Source organism: Antedon mediterranea, chromosome 5 (assembly GCF_964355755.1).
Source record: "Antedon mediterranea chromosome 5, ecAntMedi1.1, whole genome shotgun sequence".
NCBI classification, from domain to species: Eukaryota; Metazoa; Echinodermata; class Crinoidea; order Comatulida; family Antedonidae; genus Antedon; species Antedon mediterranea.
Genome location: NC_092674.1, coordinates 104,689 through 129,396, shown reverse-complemented (window position 1 = coordinate 129,396; position 24,708 = coordinate 104,689). Strand labels below are relative to the sequence as shown.

Genomic DNA, 24,708 nt, shown 5'->3' with positions numbered 1-24,708 from the left:
AATAACCACTTTGAAACTTCCCTTTTATAAACACATCAGAAGTGAGCATAATTTATTAAATATTATATTCTCCTTTATATTCTTTCTAATATACGCTCTTATATTTAAAAAAGAAGCAACTGAAACAAAATTAGAATAAATTTGATTGATTGAAGTGTGTTGTATTTGAACAGTATGACCTATGTGAGCTTAATACAGACTAATTGATTGTCTTATGTAATGAAAGAGGTGTATTGTCCATAGGTGTGCACCATCCAAATTGTGTGAACACAATCTAAATATTAATAGAACTGCACAACTTGCTATCAATTTGCATCAATTATTGCGCCACATTTGCTGTTACTTATCAATGTTAACATTGCGGCCTAACAAAGTCTTGTTTATAATCAATCAATTCAATAACTTATTTTGGTAATATTGGTAAAATACAATGTTATTATAAAACACTAAAAGAACTCAAATAATAAATATTATCCTTTAAGATGTTTTGTAATCAAATCATTACTAAGCGAACCATACTGTACATGAATGTAACAATCGAAGTGTAAGGACCAAAATGCAAACGAGTTCTTTGAAACAAGTCAAGCGTGAATTCAAATCTATATCATTAGATTATGTACCAAAACGCACAAAAGTAAATTTATCGAAGGTCCTTAGAGAGAACTTCTTTCTGCGTTTACGACTTTGATTTTTGAAGAAAATTAAACTATACCAATCGTCTTATAGCCCTCGGGATTGTTTTTAACAAATTTGAATTGATCACTATAATTAAAGTGTTTTTGGAATTTTAAAGCTGATAGACAATTTCGAATGTGCTCTTTATCAGTGTTAGTCAGGATCGGAAATGAGATGCCAAAAAATAAACAATTCAACTAACAAAATAGTATAGAATAGGCCTACTGTACAAATACTTAATTGTGACCACACAAACCAATTAATATTCCATTAATCAAGGGGAGTGATTTTTAAATACATATGCCTACACTTGAATTATTAATCTATTTGATTCACATTAGATAAACAAAACAAACAATAGTTTTATAATGTAACAATAGCCAACATTCTATTTTATTCTCATGTTTCTATATCAGACACTACAATAATATGACATTAATTTGCATTTTAAAATTTCTGGATCTTATTCTTGTATTCGACAATCATTTTATCATCACGTACCTAAAAATATTGAATACACTGCTACTAAAATTGGTATTGAAAAGAACTCCATCTGATTAATAAATAATTCATAAATGATCTGCAGTTATTTTAAGAAGAATGAAACTTATAGATGATTGTGAATATTGAATGCTTTCACGTTGGATACAGCAGCTTTTAAAGTTTACATTGCTTGCTACTTTTGTGTTAATCTATCCTCCTGAATTTCAAATTACCGTGGTAGGAACGAGATAAAAAACAAACACGTCATGAGTAGTCTCTTACCCAAGGGAATGGTACCCGTGTGTATTCCATTTTGAAACTGTACGTGATTATGACTACTTAATTGACAATTTGATTAATGTTTACACGACTTTAATTTTGAAAATCTGTAAGCTTCACAACAATTCGCATGTTTTATTGCGTTCACGTACGGCAGCATTTCTTACAATGCGTGACATACTACTTTAAGCCTACATTCCATGTGTTCATTGCTTGCATGTCTATAATCAAGTAACATGTTGTGTTTGAAATCAAATATCTTTGTCGTTAACAACATTTTTCCAGAATAATAAATAATACTTCAATCAGACCATTCAAATTAGACCAATATAAACGATATTAGGCCTATTCAACTGTAATGGTTGAGAAAAAAAAAGTTTTCACCACGTATAATTTAAGTACGGTAATCTTGTATTGATCGTATTCTCCAATTCGTGGAATAATATAATTATCAATAATCTTATAATAGAGCTTGTTAAATCAATTGCGAATCTACTGAATTTATAAATAAATATTTAGGACAAAGTTATCAATCAATTGACATTATTTACAACAAAAGAAAATAAATTTTAGAAAGTCATTGACTTGGTCGGGTTTACATCGATCTTGACTTAGGTGAACATGTATTAACAGATTAAGTTGATGTTCCAAATCCCCGTATTTTTTGACACGGGGATTATCGAGATCGGTTATAAATACCATTTGCTCTAAAAAACCATGGTTCCTATCAATGTACATTAAGGTTTCGACTTGACGAAATAAAACCAGACTTAACACTTTTGAACCAATTGAATTTGTTAAAACGTTCTTAAAGATTTATGACAGCACAAACTTAAAAAAAACCCACATTTGTTCATTTCGGTAGGTCAAATACAGTTATTATCATACCATACTGTAAAACAATATGCGAAATATATTGTATTTGATCGTGGCTGGTTGTGCGCATGCAAACAATCCATAAGAATTTGAACTAGTTGGATATGAACTGCAAGTAAACTGTCTAAAAAGTGGTGATCATTATTATGTGTCGAAGTATTAAATCCTGTCACGATTATTTCATTGCTTTGAGTCTTCTCGTACTCTTTAAAGTATTTATTTATCCATGGACAGTTTAACTATGGAAATTCCACTCTTCCTTTCCTAGTATAAATACCCAGGAGGTATACCACTGCTGCTTTGAGTATATTGTTGTTATATAGATAATTACGGCAATCATTTCCCTACACCGTTATCATTTCCTTCAAATGTTTCTTCAATTATGTTTGTCACAGTTCACAAACTATGTAGGTCTGTTGACGTTAAAGATATTATGTATTCTCATGTAGCCAATCTTGACATTATAACATTTCATTTTATTTTTCCCTTTAAAAAAATCACAAATTTAGATTAACCCTCCGATGTACACTTATAATAATGTATTACAAAAAATGTAAATAAAGCACATGCATGTGTTTATTCAATATTGCATTCTTCATACATTTCTATAGAGAACAAACGAAACATTTTATAGTCGGAATCTGTAAAAATAAATCAAATTATTAATTATGTTTTTGACTTTGTTTGTTTGTTAATGCGCAACTATAGCGGATTTTGTCCTCAACGTATTGTGTGGCCCAAACAAATATTAGTATGATAACTCGATGTTGTTGCACCTGTCAAGGTATTTTAATTTTGTTTTTATGTAGGACAACATAATTGGAATTGTTTTTTATGATCTCGCAAAACATGTGGCTCACTGTTATCATTTATCTTTATGACTATGATAATACAGTAGCCTATACATATCAAGTCCCGAAATTACGCGATTCAAAATGAATAGCTTAGAATTAACATGTTATTGTTATTATTATCATTATTATTATCATTATTGAAAAGCAAGTATTATTAAAATGACAACTTTTTCTTCAAAATATTGAGTGAATCTCTTCGATAGTATATCTAATTTTTTATTAATAATACTATACAAATAATAATTCACAAGATTGCCAAAAGAATATGATAGATATAGGCATATTCGCTATAGGCCTAATGTTTCTATGGTAATGTAGAAATGGTGTATTTTTACTCGGTTATCCAACGAATATTTCAATTGTGAACAAATTATGAAAACAGTTAAATAAAAGGAGTCTGGATGCTATCTTACTACAAGAGGTTCTCATATTTACCGTCATTCACTATCCCATGATGAATTGTTTGCAATTATCTTAATTTATGAGATTATTTATAAATCTAATGGAACGATTTACGATCGTATGCTTCGTTAGTTGCTTGGTTAGTTTTTGATTATGGATTTACGAGAATCTATCTAAAAATTAGTGTTCCTCATAATTCATCAATTCTTATACAGTTAATCAAAACATTTAATTTGATCTGTAATACACTGTAAGAAATTCAAACTATATTAAATCCCTATTATTAGACATTATGAATGGTGTAAGTTATGGTATTGCTAGTACATTACAGGAGGGCGTGGGAGAGAGAGCAAGAGGGTGGGGGTTAGAAAAACAAAGTTGATACTTTTTAATTTCTCCATTCAAATTGAAGATTTAAATAAACTTCATTCTCCTCCTCCAAAAGAAATTATTTCGTCGTTACTGTAAGTAAATGTGGTTTCTGTCAATCTCTAGAAATGCATTTTTCAATAAAACAAAATATATTTTTCTTCCATCCCGTATAAGGGGAATATAAATTGAAATCACTATGTTTGTTTAAAAGACATTTGGATCGGAAATAGCTACCTCTGAGAGGTTATTACAAAAATAAGTACAGCCTAAAGTACCACAAACATCATCAAAATGTGATTTAAAACAGAAATGGTTAAATTGCGAGGTTATGTACAAAATAATGCATGATATAGTAGTTTGTTCAAAACACTTTTCTTGTGACTAATACAACTATACGTCAGTATATTAATATAGTTAGTACATCCACAGTTACATTTTAAAATCTTGTGCTCAACCATGATAATACTTTTTATTTTTTTGTGAATGATACTCGCTTTATAAGTGTAATAAAAATTATATAAAATCATAATCGCCTCTTATGATGTTTCGTATGATATTCCATATAATTTCTATATAGGCCTAATTTAGCAATAACTGTTTTATTGTCCGGGGTGACATGTATTCGATTAATTATTGCCTTTTAGTCCTAGTGCACACATATTAGTAGTATCTTACCATGATTGTCTATAAAATTCAGGTCGGTACGTTGTGATTCTGTTTCTGATAGGCGTAAACGCAATCTTGATTACGTGCAAAAAGTTCCACAACGAATCAAATAAACTATTCAAGTCGGTACGCTGTGATCCTGTTTCTGATAGGCGTAAACGCAATCTTGGTGACGTGCACAAAGTTCCACAACGAATTTTACGTTCACAAAGTTCCAGAAAGAATCAAATAAACTACTCAGGTCGGTACGTTGTGATCCTGTTTCTGATAGGCGTAAACGCAATCTTGGTTACGTGCACAAAGTTCAACAACGAAACAAATAAACTATTCAGGTCGGTACGTTGTGATCCTGTTTCTGATAGGCGTAAACGCAATCTTGGTTACGTGCACAAAGTTCCACAACGAAACAAATAAACTACTCAGGTCGGTACGTTGTGGTCTTGTTTCTGATAGGCGTAAACGCAACATTGGTTACTTGCACAAAGTTCCACAACGAAACAAATAAACTATTCGGGTCGGTACGTTGTGATCCTGTTTCTGATAGGCGTAAACGCAATCTTGGTTACGTGCACAAAGTTCCACAACGAAACAAATAAACTATTCAGGTCGGTACGTTGTGATCCTGTTTCTGATAGGCGTAAACGCAACCTTGGTTACTTGCACAAAGTTCCACAAAAGAAACAAATAAAGTGGATTTGATTACTCTGTTGTAGTATTTATCATGGAGAAAGCTAAGTTAATTAAACTGTCTGAAATTCCTCTGCTATAATATTGTAGGAATAATAGTTTCAGTCACGTATTGAGGGTTTCATTCGAAATTGCTAGTGAGGGCAGTAAAACATTAACATTCTGTTTTTTAACTTTGCTACCAGATGCACTTGCAGCTGATATGTGTAGAAAAGAAAGATTTCCTAGTGCACTGATACAGTAGCAGATTATTATAGGAGCCGCTTCTCGGCGATAACCCCCAGTCCATGATCGTTTAAAATTAATCCTTTTTGTTCACTCAACGTTGAGAAATAATTCTAAAATAAAATGATTCTAATTTTAAGATGTATTGTTTCGAAGAAACATAAAAAATAAAGACTAATAAAATAAGACTTTAGTATTAATTGTTTGTATAGTTCTAAAAAAGTTAATCACTTCCGTAGAAAAAAAACGAAATCAATAATGTCTTCACTTATAAAAAAAAGGTTATATTCAACCAAAACTCAATTTTACTAATTTTTTTTAATTACAGTTTTAATGTAATCATATTTTTCGATCAAAATGAATAACTATGTGACATTAGGCCTAACATTTCATATTCAGCAAACATTTGTTTGCATCTATCTTTAAATAATGCAAATGTTTGTCAGTGTTTTCGACACATTTTAGAATGAACAATTTAACAATACTGTGACTGATTTTAAATTATTTATTATTATATATATTATATAAGTTAAATTTACCACTGAAATATGCTAAAAACATGAACGCGATACTATACCTGGCGCAGATAAGTATGACCGTTTCCTTCTCAAACCTTATAGGCCTATCCGTATAAATATAATTAAGACTAAATCTAGAAGTAAAGAGTTTCAATTATGACAACTTTTATTAACATTTTGTGACAACAGTCATTCATTAATTTGACAAGTTCTTTTCAATTCCGGGCGATAATTTTCAACAAATATTTATTAACAAATGAGACACAAAACTCACAATAATTAGGAGTTACAATTTTAATTAACCTAATGCCAGGTGTAGAAAGTTCATTGGCTTAAGTTTTCACTTAGTGAATGGATGGTCTATTAGTTGATTGCAAACCATGCAGATAACGAGGATAATAATTTTAAAGGTAAATTGTCTGAAGCAGGAACATGGAAATTAAAAGAAGCATGTAGAACTTGCTTTTACGTCTATGACGTCATACGGAGAAGTTACATATTGCGTCTATTATAATGCACGGTTCCATACAAAATCTTAACTTCCTATGTTGAGAAATGTAGTGTCACTCTGATACTGATATGAAATTCGTAGTGTTATCTTGTTTTCTGTCGGATCATTTGGAATGCCAGTTAAGGACTTGACTTACAATTGGAGTTGTGTATTTTATTATGCAAGGGTTCTCCCCCTGCAGGTAAAACATATTCTCTCCACCACCCAACTATTATGATTAGGCCCAGGCTTTTTTTCATTCATTCATTTAGCATCCATTCAACAATAGATTTAAAATACATAACAAAGAAAAAATACAACAATTGGAATATTAAAATTGGGTAAAACCAAAGTGAATGGATGCAAGGTCAACCCATAAAACCATATTTCCAATGAGGTTCATTGCAAGAGAAATCGGAGATGTGAAGGTGAACAAGGATCATAAGAAAAGCATATGGAAATGTGAAAGACAATAAAAAATCACATATAAAATGTTAAAAAGGTAAAATAAAAAAAGTACAATAAAAAAAATAAAAAGTTTATATTATATCTATCTAGATTTTATAACAAAACGAATTATGAATTGCTATAAAAGGAGATTGAGTACCGTCTCCTGTATTATCAAATTAGACTATTATGTTCATGATCGTCCTAGTGTTGACAAAAAATGTAAACTACGCCAAAATGTAAGCATTTATACATACATTCAAATCGTCTGTCAAATATTGTGTTTTTCATGCATGGATCTCATTTTCCTCGGTCTATTATAGGCCTAAAAAATCAAAAACCCAAAATGTCAGCCTGCACTTTCAATTGATGTCTCGTAAAATTATGCTTGATTAATCGATAAATACAGATTTGAACGTTTACTAATATTCAGGAAAACTTTAAAATAGCCTGTAGATGATGATTAGTGTTTTATTTTTCCAATCTTGCAAAATCATAAAACTGCTTTTATATGCCCTTTAATTATTTTTAAGCATTCGGACGTATGGTTTACATTTTAAGCCACAAAGAATGAACGCAATCATGATTAAAGATGAATCAGCATGCGGAATAAAAGTCCAATTTCTAACTGAAATGAAAGAAACCTTAGGCAAAGAGTTAAAAACTACCACATTTTTCAAATCTGTGAAAAAAGAAGGTGAACTTTAGAACTTTAGATGAGATATGGGGTAATAACCATGCGATGACGTACGGTAGTATTCGATTTTCGGAATCAACCCAGATTATATGGAACTAAAATAATAAATGAAAAAACGCGACAACAATTTCTTCAACTCCGTAATGGTGTCAGTATGTTTCGTTCGTGACACATAAAGGCATAAAATGTTCTCGCCATCTCGCCTGGTTTCTTGCCATTGCTGCCGCCATCCATGATTTAATCCAATTTACTTTCTTTCTTTCCTGTTCTGTTCATCTCAACAGCTAATTATAGCTGTAAAAAGGTTCATCTGGATCACTGTATAGTATTTTAAGTAAATTTTCTTTTGGATGATCCAAAAGAAAATCTACTTAAAATAATTATAGCTGATTTATTTATTTATTTTATTTTATTTTATGTCTTTAGGCAATGTGGCCAAGGATTACCAATAGTGAATTAATCACTGTCCTATCAGATAGGTGGTAATCCCACTGATACAGGGGCTATTTTGTGAACCAGTTCACCGGGGTAACCCCTACTCTTTTCGAATAATGAACTGGGTTCTTTAAAGTGCACACAGGTTATAACTGTGTACACTGGACCTACGGTTTATAGTCCTTATCCGAGAAAACTTGTTCCACCACCAGAACTAGGAGCGAGTCGGCCTCGAACCCTTGCCGATGTTGTTGGCTCTTTAGGTACGGTAAACGGCGCCCCTGCCTTATTTAACCGCTCGGCCATTTGACATTTCCAATCGGTAAGTTGATAGCATGTTTTAAGATATTTGTTGTTTACATAACTTTTAAGATTTAGTCCTTCCATGAGCTGATTGGGTATTATATAAATTATAATATTATCAAAAATAAGTTCTAGAAAATAATACTATTAAAATGTGTACTAAAAATAACTTAGAAACACGCACGCGCTCGCCATACAGCCGTCGCCGTAAATTGCTGTGACGTCAGGTGTGCTTAGCAGAATCTACCTCATGAGTTGTCACTGTTGTTAACATACAAGAGACAGGTATCCTTAATTTTAATTGTTAATTTTACCTGCATTAGGCTTACATTTGCTAAAATGTTTAAGTCTATCATTTTGAGGAAACACTTCAATATCCAGCAGATATGCAAAAGAAACAATAACAAAATTCAACAATTATATTTTTTACGTGTGTTTACTAGAAATGTTCGCGCTTTGCCAGACTTGTCTAGAGTGTAGTACTAGGGAGTTTTCGCAACCTTACGAATACGATAACGAAAACGGATACGTCATACATTTGTGAAACTTTTGAGCTGATCCCCATTTCATATTCGTAAAGCGTATTCATGTTGACGAATATCATCAGTCATATTCGTAACTACAAAACGAGTATAGTTTTTGATCTATTTTGCACATTTTGCATTTGAATCAGGAATGATTCATGACTATAATATAATTATAGATTTATTGAAAGTAATTTACTAAAGTAATTTACTAAAATGCCAGGTCAATTTTGATAAATAGCAGTTTTTAAAGTCCTCACTCGCATTGATGTTATGCTAGGCCTAGGCAGCCAAGCACCAAGCAACATGTACCTGTCTAAAATAATAATAATGATTCGAGAGCATCTACGTCATTTTTTCTATATTAGGGAGGTTTCGCAATCTTACGAATACGATAACGAAAACGGATACGTGAAGGATTGTTTAATAATATTCCTATATTTAACTTGTTTCTGGTAAAACAAATAAATGTTAATAACATTTAACATTTTTTCCTATTAATAACATGTATTTTATACTAATTTATATCATAAAAACAATACTTAATTTACCGGGCGTAGAGTAGTACACGGCAATGGTAAAGAATAGGCCGTGCTGAGTAACGATTCATTGATTTTTGGTCTTGCTGTGTTAGGCCTTTTTTGTGAACTAACTTAGCATGTTAGTAAATAATTTTCTGTAAAAGTGAATGTACACTAGTTTGTTAATAAATATGTATTATAAAATAGTTTACAATTGCAAAAACTATTATCATAATTCTATTTAATGTGACATGTATAATATCTATTAAATCAAGTCTTATTTAGTATGTATACATCCGCCCTTATGAGGGCGGGCATCACTCACTGGAGCTCTCTGTTACAAATTTCTCATGCAAAAATCGCGGAATACTCATTCTTGTGATATCTTCGTCGCGTGTCGTCGTCACATATACACCACCACCACACAGCTAGTAGAGAGACAGAAAAGTTTTGAGTGCGCGATAGCGAGAGAGTGAGTGATTCCAACGCGTCAGAGAGGGCGTACTCCAGGCTGAAAAGTGATTCCAACGCAGAAGAGAGATGTAATAGCCTTCGGCTATATATAATATCATTGCATATTTCTAGCAAAGATTGAACGCCATTCAATACCTGGATAATTGTGGTAAATTTACACAATTTTTTAAGTAACTGAAAGATAATTAAATTGTAATTAATAATAATTTGTATTAAAATAATAAAGTTTACAAAATAAATTATTATATACAATATTTAAAATCACCCGAAGAGTAAACAACAATAGTTTTTACCAATGTCCGCTCGAATGGAGTAGTCTTATAGAATAAATGGGACTTAGCAACACTCAGTTATCTATCTTGCGCAGTGGCTTCTAGCTACCTCGTGGGTCAATAGACAAGTCTCGCAAAGCGCGAACATTTATAGAAACACACTTTTTGAATAAATCGTAAAAAATATAAATGTTGACTTGTTTTATTGTTTCTTTTGCCTATATGGATATTGAAGTGTTTCTTCAAAATAACAGACTAAACATTTTGGCAAATTTAAGCATAATGCAGTTAAAAAAATTAGCAATTGAAATGACAGGTACCTATCTCTTGTATGTAACAGTGAAAACTCATGAAGTAGATTTTAAGTTCACTTTAAGACACTTGGTTGATTCCAAACAAATAAATAATAAAACGAAATAGGCCTATAATAGATTTAATTCGGATTATTAATTAATATGATACTGTACAATGGTGGTATTAACAATTATGCAATAAATAAACGCATGTGTCTGTCTTGGAAAGAAAATGTTACATGAGTCTTAATACTAAAATTACTGTATAATAAATCTTTGGATTATTTAACCTTGTTAAACAACTAACTGAACGACTAACTGGAGTATGCAGCAAACATTTATTATAGTAGCCTATACTTCCTTGTATGATGTGTGTTGGTGTGACGTGACGTGAAGCTCCTTCACAGACATGCGCGAAAGACAGTACTTTACCAATTTGATAGTTTTGTATGATTTTCCTCATTCATCTTCAATCAGATACATCTCATTTATGTAACCAAATTCGTAAGGAAGTTGAACTCGTGCCTCATAAACTTGATTGAGTACAGATCGAGACCAGAAGAACATTTTATTATTGAACCATGATTTTGTGTCTGCTTTTGCAAATTTCTCACACAACGTAAGAATGCAAAGAAGTAAGGCTCGAATTTGATTTACATTTTCTTCCATTATTCGCGGGTTGTCATTCGGAAACAGTTCGCATACATTTGTTATTTTCTTAATATTCTGAAAAAAAAAGAGTGTATTTATGGATAGTTTTTTTGTAGGGGTTTAGTGATTTCAAATTGGTTGACATTGATTATACAAACTTTTCTAAGTAGTAAATAGGCCTACATACACTATTTCTTATGTAGTAGGCCTACGGTAGATTTTGTTTTTATCAACTTGACTTACATCACTTATACTGTAATATATATTCCGTAACTCCATCTTAAAACATGATTGCTTTGTCGACAAAACATCAGTTTTACATGCGGCCAAATGGTCACTAAGTTTCACAATCATTGTTATCACTTTGATAACTTGACTTAAGTTATGAATGCGAGCTAAGGTTGCTAGAGTAACTTTTCCTTCTTCTAACTTGTCTTCAACTTCTCCAGAAAGTGATTTGTTTGAAATTTTAAGAATATTTAACGATTCCTGTAGTTTGGATAAGTTTCTTGCCAGGGATGGTGGTTTAATGTTTTCCAGTTCTGTTTGAGCGGAAAGAAAATGTGTGCAATTAAATTGATTATCAGACTAGTAAATAACCAACTCCTTAATTTATTTAACTCATGTACATCGTGCTCCCTAAATGTGGGTTTCTTCTTCGTGTTATCAACACAACAGACTAGGTGTAAGATCATATTATTATACCTTCATTTCTTTAGAAATGATTTTGACGAAAACGATCTATAATTTTGTTTATACTTTTAGCTATGGTATGTTGAAAATATGGTATTGTCTTAATATTTGCACAAAATTAAAACAATTCTGAAATCTGAACATTCATTTAATGATATTAAACCTAACATCGTAAAATATAGTGAATCAACCAAAATGATACTAACCTGCGGATCTCATAACTTCCATTGAGAACTTCGACTGAATACTATACTGAGACTGAATACTATACTGAGACTGAATATTATACTTCGACTGAATACTATACTGAGGCTGAATATTATACTTCGACTGATCTGAATACTATACTGAGGCTGAATATTATACTTCGACTGAATACTATACTGAGGCTGAATATTATACTTCGACTGAATACTATACTGAGGCTGAATATTATACTTCGACTGAATACTATACTGAGGCTGAATATTATACTTCGACTGAATACTATACTGAGGCTGAATATTATACTTCGACTGAATACTATACTGAGGCTGAATATTATACTTCGACTGAATACTATACTGAGGCTGAATATTATACTTCGACTGAATACTATACTGAGGCTGAATATTATACTTCGACTGAATACTATACTGAGACTGAATATTATACTTCGACTGATCTGAATACTATACTGAGGCTGAATATTATACTTCGACTGAATACTATACTGAGGCTGAATATTATACTTCGACTGAATACTATACTGAGGCTGAATATTATACTTCGACTGAATACTATACTGAGGCTGAATATTATACTTCGACTGAATACTATACTGAGGCTGAATATTATACTTCGACTGAATACTATACTGAGGCTGAATATTATACTTCGACTGAATACTATACTGAGGCTGAATATTATACTTCGACTGAATACTATACTGAGGCTGAATATTATACTTCGACTGAATACTATACTGAGACTGAATATTATACTTCGACTGAATACTATACTGAGGCTGAATATTATACTTCGACTGAATACTATACTGAGGCTGAATATTATACTTCGACTGAATACTATACTGAGGCTGAATATTATACTTCGACTGAATACTATACTGAGGCTGAATATTATACTTCGACTGAATACTATACTGAGGCTGAATATTATACTTCGACTGAATACTATACTGAGGCTGAATATTATACTTCGACTGAATACTATACTGAGACTGAATATTATACTTCGACTGATCTGAATACTATACTGAGGCTGAATATTATACTTCGACTGAATACTATACTGAGGCTGAATATTATACTTCGACTGAATACTATACTGAGGCTGAATATTATACTTCGACTGAATACTATACTGAGGCTGAATATTATACTTCGACTGAATACTATACTGAGGCTGAATATTATACTTCGACTGAATACTATACTGAGGCTGAATATTATACTTCGACTGAATACTATACTGAGGCTGAATATTATACTTCGACTGAATACTATACTGAGGCTGAATATTATACTTCGACTGAATACTATACTGAGGCTGAATATTATACTTCGACTGAATACTATACTGAGGCTGAATATTATACTTCGACTGAATACTATACTGAGGCTGAATATTATACTTCGACTGAATACTATACTGAGGCTGAATATTATACTTCGACTGAATACTATACTGAGGCTGAATATTATACTTCGACTGAATACTATACTGAGGCTGAATATTATACTTCGACTGAATACTATACTGAGGCTGAATATTATACTTCGACTGATCTGAATACTATACTGAGGCTGAATATTATACTTCGACTGAATACTATACTGAGGCTGAATATTATACTTCGACTGAATACTATACTGAGGCTGAATATTATACTTCGACTGAATACTATACTGAGGCTGAATATTATACTTCGACTGATCTGAATACTATACTGAGGCTGAATATTATACTTCGACTGAATACTATACTGAGGCTGAATATTATACTTCGACTGAATACTATACTGAGGCTGAATATTATACAACAGCATCACCCTACACATTCCTATTGACTTTTACAGTCAATCTCACCATGTGATTATTATTTCATAACAATACAAAAGATTATAAATGTTTATATCTCAATAAACTCAATGATGTGCTCACGAGTCAGGATATATTATTTTTAATAATTAAATATTAACTTGTCTTTACCTGCATTATTTATCAATTGATACGTACGTGAAACCTGTTGTTTCAGGTGATGTTAATAATTATTAATATCTTACCTCTAATGTGTGTTGAGTTAGGACTCTCTTACTCATTTGAAAAATATAGGCCTATAGCTTTTTACAGTCGTCTCACGTTATTGATAGGCTTACATAATGTATATTATTAACGGTAAATAAATGTAAATATTTTAACTTCTTATCCATGATTAAAAAGTTACCACCTCGCGACTGATATAAAGATGTACAAACATAATCGGAATTAATTTTGAAAATTGACTTGACTTGTATCAATCTGCAGCATGTTACCGAATGTATTGACATAATAATTAATAATATTGATAATAGGATTACCTTCCATTATTGTTTGTGAACTTAGTTTCATGTTGAAACATCTGTCGAACCATTGTTTTCTCATGTTTATTTTCAAATACACTGCTGTTGTCATCGATTCCCTTCGATCGGCTCACGGCAGGCCTCTATACTACTAACCTGACGTGATCTACAATTTTAAAATCAATTATATATACCACCAGGATCACTTTCCGATACGTATGAACATTATTTGAAAATCATTGTAACTTAAAAATAGTACAAAGAAAACAAAAAATTACATTAAAATCGGAAAAACTGATTAACATAATTGTATCAACGATTATGTTAAGATGTGTAATTATGTAGTCGGGGACCAAAACTGACCAGGCTGCCAGCAGAAAATTTGACGTACTGTTTAATTCCTATTCAACTTGATATTTTTAGTAACGTTATTTGGTCTAAGACACGAGACATAACGCTAAAACCGTCTTATCAATTCCGTCAAGCGGCACTGCAGTTCTATTGGTAATTAATGATAGATAATATTCAAATTAAGTAAATACAAATTCTTTTTCTTACCGCTTTTTTGGATATTATATTATATTGATACAATAATATGCATATGCTCCTCGTCTTTAAATGTGAACAATCTTCGGTTTTACGATGTTTTAGGAGTACGATGCCAGTAACTTGTTGTTTATTAGATCGTATAATGGTTTCATCCGTAGCATACTGTAATTAATATCTACGCATTGAATTCCCGTTACTGCGTTGATTATGTTGATTAGGATTTATACACCAGAAAAACGTAAGGTCGTAGATAATAGCCTTTGTTCCAGACTGATCATGCGCACTATTAACATTAGTTTCCGACGTTTAAAGGAAACATTATAATTATTATCTAAAACGAGCATCAGGAAATTATGAAGTCGGTCGGCTCTAAAAAATGTTGGGATTTATTCTTACATTTTACATAACTTTATTAAGGAAGATTATGGCGAAATTCGAAAATAGGTATACATGGAAAATACACAATAGAGTGGATAGGTTGCACAAGCTATGTTATAGCAGGGAGTTGTTATTAATAACAACTCCCTGGTTATAGTGTCAATACATGTGTTATTTTTTATTACGTAATGCTTTAAACAGGGAGTTGTTAAAATAACAACAACTCCCTGCTTTAAATAATTATCCAAGATGCTCACACATGAAACCCTGTGTTATGTACTAGAGGGTTCTAGGACACCTACCCCCTAGACAGTTACCCCCCGGATGTTTACCACCCGGACAACTACCCCCTTAGGACAACTACCCCCCGGACAACTACCCCCGGACAACTACCCCCCGGACAACTACCCCCCGGACAACTACCCCCTTAGGACAACTACCCCCTTAGGATAACAACCCCCCGGACAACTACCCCCCGGACAACCACCCCCTTAGGACAACTACCCCCCGGTCAACTACCCCCCGGTCAACTACCCCCCCCCCTCCCCCAATCTAAAAGTAGACAAATAGGCTTATATAGGACCGGTTTCTGTAAAAATGAAATCATCTGTTTTTAACGGGTGTTTCGAAACTAGAGACCCGAGACCAGAGACCTGACACGAGACCCAATATGAAAAGGGAGACCTATATTTGGGTCTCCCTTTTCGTATATTAGGGTCTCCCTTTTCGTATAGTGTGGTCTCTCTTTTCGTATAGGGGGGTCTCCCTTTTCTTATAGTGGGTATCCCTTTTCGTATATTTGGGTCTCCCATTTCGTATATTTGGGTCTCCCTTTTCGTATATTTGGTCTCCCTTTTCGTATATTTAGGTCTCCCTTTTCGTATATTAGGGTCTCCCTTTTCGTATAGTGGGGTCTCCCTTTTCGTATAGTGGGGTCTCCCTTTTCGTATAGTGGGGTCTCCCTTTTCGTACGTGGGTCTCCCTTTTCGTATATTTAGGTCTCCCTTTTCGTATTGGGTCTCGGGTCTCTGGTCTCTGGTCTCGGGTCTCTAGTTTCGAAACACCCGTTTTTAACCGATTATTCTGTTTAACAGCACGCTAGACCCTAGATGTGCTAGATTTAAAGTACCGTATTTATTGAAAAAAACGGCCTGGGCTGTTTATTGTTTAGGTGGTTTTTAGGTGGACATTTATTGGAAGAAAGTTGTTTATTCAATGGGAGGGGGTATAATCTAATGGAAATAGACGCCGATTATTCCATATGATGTGTCATGGGAGTGACATGGTACGGTCACCGTTTATTTGAGGAGAATTTATTTAAAGATCGCCGTTTATTCGGTGAGTGAACATTGAGGTCAAATATCAAAAGTGATATTATTCTTCAAGTGTACAAAAATACAAATGACAAATTTGAGACAAAAATTAATTCTTTTAAGACCAGTGGTTATCGAAGCATTGTCCTGACGCAAAAATTATTATTATTATTAGCGAACCCAGTCTTTACAGTAAATACAGGGAGTACTATATAATACGTTCGACTATCCTATGATCATGTGTGACAATCTTCAGTTTATACCAGGCTATATTTATGTTCAATCTTTTACTTTTGTTTACAATAATGAATAGTAATTCGTCAAAGTAACGAATTAAAATATAGTTATTAATTCTTATTATACGCTGTTGCAGAGTCAGGTTGTTGAATGGTCTGGGTGGTAGTTGTCCGTCCGGGGGGTAGTTGTTCTAAAGGTATAGTTTTCTGGGTGGTAGTTGTCCAGGGGTTAGTTGTCCTACGGAGGTAGTTGTCCTAAAAGATTATTTGCCTTCGGAGTATTGTCCAGGTCCAGGAGGTAGTTGTCCTACGGGGAGTATTGTGTCAGAGGCAGTTGTCCGCGGGGTAATTACCCAGGGGGGGGGGGGGGTAATTGTCCGGGGGTAATTGTCAAGGGGTAATTGTCCGGGGGTAGTTGTCCAGGGGTTAGTTGTCCTACGGAGGTAGTTGTCCTAAAAGATTATTTACCCTCGGAGTATTTTCCAGGAAGTAGTTGTCCTACGGGGAGTATTGTGTCAGAGGTAGTTGTCCGCGGGGTAATTACCCGGGGAGGGGGGGGGGGGGATAATTGTTCCTAGGGGGTAATTGTCCGGGGGGGGGGGTAGTTGTCCTAAGGGGGTAGTTGTCCTAAAGGGGTAGTTGTCCTAAGGGGGTAGTGGTCCAGGTGGTTGTTGTCCGGGGGGTAGTTTTCCAGGGGGTAAATGTCCAGGGGGTGAATATCCGGATACGGTACTAGAGTACTATAATCTGCTATAATTACTGTATGCAGGCTTTGTTTAAAATTGGTATTTAGTTTCCTTGAAATCATCTGGCACATGAGTCAATCTATTGTTAATGTGGGTGTGGTTGGCAGTTTAAATGATTATCTAATTGTGTCACACTGACCTCTGCTTCATCCACTCGCCGTAGTGCAACTGCGATGCTTGTTGGAAGATAAACATACAGTTCATATAATGTATTAGTCTGGGTTCCAGACGGAGTTTTGTCTTAATATTAGTTAAAAGATAAATATTTTGGCACATATGGCGTTTCATACGTATACTACTTGATTTTGGATACTCCGTCTGGGGAAACACGCAAAAGTCACGTGGTTTGACACCAAGAATTCTTGGTGCATACGATTATCCGGTTGACTAGTTTCAGCTGCATGCGATTGGCTACTCTCTCGTACACCGTTTAAATATTCATATTTAAGAATTTCAAAGACTCAACAACTAAGATGATGCGCATGCGCTATGTTACGTTTAGACAATGTGTACTTGGGTACATTTATGAAAGTTCTGAAGGCTAGAAATTATTTTATATGCCTAGTAGTCTGGTAAACATTTGATGGGATCTTTGAAACATGAAAACTCGTCTTGATATATGATAGGCTAGCTTCTCCGCAAATCAAACATTGAATGGATCATTTATTACGCGGAGATAATTTTGATTTAATTCCCACCCAGACCCTGTCCTGTTCTGTGTGGTGGTGTAGCCCTGTTGTGTGGGTGTCAGATGAAATCGGTCGCGTCTGAAATCGGTCGCGTTTGAAATCGGTCGCGATAAAATCAACTTCCGGCATTTTGTATGGCGCGCCGCTAGAGCTATACGTTTAATGATATCGGTCGCGTTTGAAATCGGTCGCGCTATTTTGCATGGGACGCACTAGATACATTTTAAATGTAAACGCTAATTATGTTTTTAGTTAATTTTGAATATAGAATTTCTAATACTATTAACAATTGTTTTACCTCGATCGTTATTATTTTTTTAGTACAGTAAATATAAATATTATCTCATTATTTATAAATAATTTGTGTTTTCATTTTATCTTACGTCAGGTGTCAATGAATAATTGTAATGTGTTTAGAAAATCGTTTTAAAAAGTGTTATTGAATATTGTTTAAGTTTTTGAAAAGATTAACATGCCACTGTTTAAAGTTTTAATAATGTTGAAATAATTTAATATTAAACAATTAGACGCGCCTATTGCGTATTTTTTAATCGCAGTTAATTACGAAACTAGTTTTATATCTGCAAGTGGATACCAGCTCAATGAGGTTTATGCAATAAAGGAAGATGATGTATGATGATGATTTTTACGTTCGATTTCCGCCACTCTTACGTGAGCATGGTTTTAGGATAATACTAATAAAATAATATGCCGTTATAAATCAATCTACAGGGCCTATACTATGACTATGCAGTATGCTGTACAATGATAGGCCTATATGTGATAATAATAATGGATGGATATTAAAAGGTGGGCACGATTCTCAAAGAGGTAATCTTGCACTGATATTTTAAACATTTAGATGTACGAACGGCGTACGGATGTGAGACACTGAGTGGTACTTATATTATTTACATTAAAGTGATTATTATAAATGAAGAAATATTCAAATTAAAAACTATAGTATCGCCGACGTAGGCCTATATACGTAAATTATATACATCGTTTCACCATGGAACTATGTTTCACAAATACACGTGCAGTGCAGAGGCCTATATATAGATGTTTCAAACGTATGGTTAGTAATAGGCCTATACGTCATCTTTACATGGCCATGGACAACGATCGTAGTACGTGTTTTGTCCATGATTTGACACACTAGTGCGTGTTTTTTTTAAGGGGAATCCCCGTCAGCAAAATAACGTGCAGTTAACGTCGTCTGCACGATCATAGAAGGCGCATCCACGTTATGGCCTATTTCGGGGTTTATTTCAGTAACTCGTCTTTTAACGACCCGCATATAATAATCATTTTTACTAGAAACTATTTTAGGCCTAAACATTAGAAATAAAAATATACACGTGATTTTCCTCAACAATAATCATTATAGGCCTCTACTTAATCCTACATAACGTACGGACATAAATAAAATAGAAATTAAAATAAGGTGGTCCAATATATGATATATCTGCCACATTATGCATAAGTATAAAAATGGATACGCTGGCTTTACGGGTTATACATTGTAACGTTTATTGTTTTTAAATAAATTGTTCTCTTTTACGTAATTGTTTGCATAATACTGTATTACTAAAAGACACAGACGTATATTCTCTATACAGTATAATATATTAATTACAGTACATATAATAAAATAGAGGTAAATTATTATATGCCTAATAAAATATTTAAACGTGTTTAGAAATGGCCATTTTGAAAAGACACGGTCTTTCTTCGAGACCTGTGAAATAAAAAAAAATGATTGATAATAAATATTATTAACCAAAATAAAAAATATCCACATAAATAATCTGGTTCCTAAAAAATATCAATTAAATCTAGACTATATAAACGAAGAAAATGTAAATCCCGCTAGCATGCATCTCGCTCCATACAAAATAGCGCGACCGATTTCAAGGGCGACCGATTTCAAACGTATAGCTCTAGCGGCGCGCCATACAAAATACCGGAAGTTGATTTTATCGCGACCGATTTCAAACGCGACCGATTTCACACGCGACCGATTTCATCGTAAACCGTTGTGTGCCGGTGGTATGTAGGCCTACTTCATTGGCGTTTTATTTGGCAGGTCATACGTGCGAGTTGAGTAGGACCTACGAAAGAGGCCTAGGCCAAGGACTAAACAATTAATAAACAAAACAACTTGGCATTACTATTTTATATTTCAACAGTCTCGATCGTACATTAAGCACTGGTAGGCATACGTACTCGATCTCTTTCATTTTGAAACAAAATGATCATTGGTTGATTCGAAATCCATATTTACATACCGCCCGCCCCATATAGCCAAATACGGTATGATAACCTACGTCATTCTTATCGTATGTTTGCGGTCTGCAAATCGATTTCTATACGTGTTTCACAAGTCTGTATTTTCAGACAAAAATCGCGGTCGAAATAAAAACAAATAAATAAAAAAAAAAGATAATACAGACTTGGGGCAAGTCTAATAATGTATAGGCAACACAGAATGACACTATTTTCTGATTCATGGAAGATTAGCCGAATTCTTTTATTAAATACTGTATTAACAAAGTGTACTATTTAGAATTACAGTGTTTATTGTTTTAAACACACGAATGCTGAAAACAGATAGAAAGTAAGGAAACCAGTCTTACAAATAACAAAGAACTTCTTTACAAAAAATGCTTAGGCAAACATAATAAAAAGCATTGCAACAAACTACAGTAATATTAAACCAGGACATATCAGTTTTATTATAAATGATGGTCCAATATTTAATATGGTTTGTAACGATTTTTAATATTGATAAATATTAATCAAATTGTTTGAGTTATTTTTACATTTGAACAATTCATTTATCTTTCTTTTCACTAGATGAAATTTCATCATGAAGACTTTGTACATCTTTTTCAAATAGTTGCAGCTGAAGTGTGCCATCTTCATCAAACCATGAGCTGACAGATTTGGTAAGAGAGGACTCACGTTGTGCACAAGTTGTTCCATTCGTGTAGTGAAACACTAGTGTGTACAAATCATCAAACCTAATATTAGATGATAAATTAAATGATATATTTCAAATTTGTTGTATATAATGTATAGCATAATAATAATTGTGTATGAAACTTGTAGCTATTTTAAAATTAATCCTTCTATTCTATGGATAATTAAAAAAAAGGGTTACCTTTTTAAGCTTGAATCAATAATCCAGACATTATCAGGATCAATACCAGCTTGATCTTTCTCATGTGACACCAAGAAATGACTCCTCTCTATGTATGTTGTATACAGGGTTAATATGCCCATCATTATAAAATAGGTAAGCAAATAGTTAAGGAAACAAGCAGTAGAAAATGTGTGATAGAATTTGTTCAGGCTTTGTAATGTTCATAAAATTGTCAATAACAATGCAGCTCCATATCTATCTGAACATTTCTCACGGACATCCACAATCCACACACATAACACACGCCAACGTAATGTTAATCTGGTTTTACCTCTACTTAAAGGAAATAAACAGTCTCATTCTACTTTTTTCTTCTCTGCTATCAAAGACTGGAACGCTCTTCCATCAAACTTAAAATTAATTTCCAACTTAACTACCTTCAAATCTCATATTAAAAAACATTTTGAACGCAATTTTTTATATTTAGAATAATTTTGATAACTATAATGGTCTTGATTACGTGCAATTTTTCTCATTTTAATTTTTCTGTTTTACTGGGCTTTATTTTAATGTATATTTATATATTTATAGTTTTATTAATGTTGTATTTTCTCTTGTTTGTTATGTGCAATTTGGACCCCATTGGAAATGGGCTGGTTTTTCCGGCCTAATGGGTGTTCCTGATGCTCGTTATTTTGTCTTTTGTCTGTTTGTTATTTTAATGTTGAGCATCAAATAAATTCAATCAATCAATCAATCAAAATGTGTAATCAAAATTGTTATGTGTTGGGAATGTGTGATGAAAATTGTAATGGGAATGTGTTGTTGTTGTTTATCCAACTAAGTTTGTTTCATACTGTATATTTGAGTATACTAATTAAATACAAAATACATTAATTCCTGTTACATTAGAAAGGATATGATACAACACATAAGAATAGTACACTCCTAGATGCTGGAAATGGGTAAAAAAAATCCCATCCAAGTGCAAACATTGCAAATAAACATGAGATGGAACATATCCACAACCGTGTATCCATCATTTTAAAGTTCTCTTCATACTTATATTTCTCATTCATAATCTGCAATAGATAGAAACCAAACTTAATTTTTACATACAAAATAAACAGAGAGTATGCTTAAAATGTGGACAGATCAATTTTGAAAATATACCTTTCTAACAGCATCATCTAGAGAATTCTTTACTGCTGCTCCATCCCATTTTGCTATGGTTACTGGTTTATCTTCAATAGACCACTAAAAAAACATCAAATATATAGATTAGGCCTACTTGAATTTACCTTGAACTTCGGACATTGAGAACTAGCTCATTTGTCCCTCCATCGTCATAACTGCAAACTCTTCATTAACGTACGGGCGAAACTTGATGTGGTGGTCAGAACAATATTTAGCAATGCCCGATTTGAACTCATTGACCGATTGTGCCTCTACTACATGACTGGGTAATGAGTTCCAATCATCTACCACTCTTACCGAATATGCACTCTTTCTAACGTTTAATTTTATCTTGGGTTTAGAGACCTTGAAACTGTGTCCTCTAGTTTGTTTATAATTAGATTTTGCAAAGAGCTTCTCATCATTTATTTTCTCATACTTATTAAATATTTTAAATGTTTGTAATACATCAACCCTTTTCTGGCACTAGTTCCGTTTCGTACCTGTTTTTATTTCGACTTCCTTTTGACTCCAAATTGTTAAGCAACTTATTGTGAATACCACACCTTAAAATTGGGCCTCATAAGTACTTTTATGAAGAATAATCACATAAAAAGTAACAAATAAACCCTTAAATTGATGATTTTACAGACATGTTTCTCGCATACCGTTCGCGAATTTAGCATACTCGAAGTTCAATATTTTCGTTTCTATGGAGCGCCAAAAGAGCAACAACAACAGATGGTTAAAAACTCAGTGGAATGCGTCTTCTTTTAATGCTTTTATTATTGAAATACACGTTTAAATTTAATATATTTTGTCAATAAAAATGCTGTAACATTTTACTGCTAATAATTTGCTGTTTTCAAATAGCAACCAACCCTAGGCCTATGCCTGAGACTAAGACTAAGAGGAATATTATTATTATTTAGATCAGGTATACCCCTCCCTACAGTACATGTAATATGATGATGAATTTGTCGATTTTCATTCCTAAAAGTTCCTGCAAAAACCATGTACAGTATCAACAGTAATAGTTTTGTTGCATTGACATTGACAAAATATGATAAAATTTAACGTAATTTTCATCAATAAATGCATTAAATATACGTAATTTACTGAGTATATAGCCCTCTATTATGATTGCTCTTTTGGCGCTCCATAGAAACAACAACATTGAACATGGAGTATGCGAAATTCACGAACCGATGTGCGAGAAACACGTCTGTAAATTCATCAATTTAAAGGATTTATTTTTTACTTTTTGTGTGATCTCCTTCGTAAAAGTATTTTTGAGGCCTAATTCTAAGGTGTGGTACTCACGATGAAGTTACTTAACCAATTTTGAGTCGAAATATACGACAGGTGCGAAACGGAACTAGCGCCCCTTTTCTTTCTAAATACTAACGTACTGTAACTTTACTGTGTTTAAATCAAGTACAGTACGTTAATAAAGTGCAAATAAATGGCCAAGTATTACTGTATAAAACAGTTAAATATTTAAATTAGAATTATCATTCATCATCATCATTCATTTCGACATTATTCATTCTCTTCTTGTTTATTAATAATATTTAATTCATTTATAAAACTGTGACTGACTGAGGTAATGCTGTTTGGTTACTGCTGTTGTTTGCATATTAAATTGTTTTTACGGAATTTCTATCTGCTATCATGGAAATTATTATTAATAATAATAAACCTGGGCCGAAACGTCCCGGGCATAACCATCCCTGGGGCGAAACGTCTATAATACCTGTAGGCCCCATATAGCTAGTACTACTACTAGGGGCCTAGGCCTAGAATGTAGTAGGCCTAGGGCCTAGTAGTAGTTGTTGTATTAGACTAGAACAGAAAGGCCAAACTAGCCCAGTAGATAGCTTGGCAGATGTCCACATAAAATCATACTTATATTTACCTTAAATCCAGTCTTATCCACTGTATTATACACCATTTTACAAAAAAATAAATACAAATTGTAGTAGGAAGAGGAGGCCTACACAAGATAGATGAGGCTAGCAGCAGCTGTGTACACCATGCCACACACGATGAACACACGTCGCGTTAAAACGA

General features: G+C 33.2%; 3 protein-coding genes across 3 annotated transcripts in view; all 3 read right to left on the bottom strand.

The window, feature by feature from the left end:
- LOC140048572 (histamine H2 receptor-like) overlaps positions 1-5,341 on the bottom strand; it is a 55,186-nt gene extending 49,845 nt beyond the window's left edge. The window contains exon 1 of the mRNA XM_072093316.1: positions 4,617-5,341. The gene's annotated coding sequence lies outside the window, so the exon portion shown is untranslated. The remainder of the gene's footprint in view (positions 1-4,616) is intronic.
- Positions 5,342-10,383: 5,042 nt separating this feature from the next.
- On the bottom strand, positions 10,384-15,147 carry LOC140049236 (uncharacterized). Its single transcript, XM_072094079.1, has 4 exons — positions 14,959-15,147; positions 14,419-14,566; positions 11,388-11,686; positions 10,384-11,219 (listed from the first exon to the last, which is right to left on the bottom strand). Exons 2-4 carry the CDS (start codon positions 14,510-14,512, stop codon positions 10,953-10,955), a joined length of 660 nt encoding a protein of 219 aa, XP_071950180.1. The 5' UTR covers positions 14,513-14,566; positions 14,959-15,147; the 3' UTR covers positions 10,384-10,952.
- Positions 15,148-20,816: 5,669 nt separating this feature from the next.
- On the bottom strand, positions 20,817-24,700 carry LOC140049176 (signal peptidase complex subunit 2-like). The gene is made up of 5 exons (XM_072093995.1): positions 24,554-24,700; positions 22,633-22,716; positions 22,382-22,541; positions 21,478-21,613; positions 20,817-21,337 (listed from the first exon to the last, which is right to left on the bottom strand). The coding sequence occupies exons 1-5, from the start codon at positions 24,587-24,589 to the stop codon at positions 21,148-21,150; spliced, it is 606 nt and encodes a 201-aa protein (XP_071950096.1). The 5' UTR covers positions 24,590-24,700; the 3' UTR covers positions 20,817-21,147.
- Between the last annotated feature and the right edge of the window lie 8 nt (positions 24,701-24,708).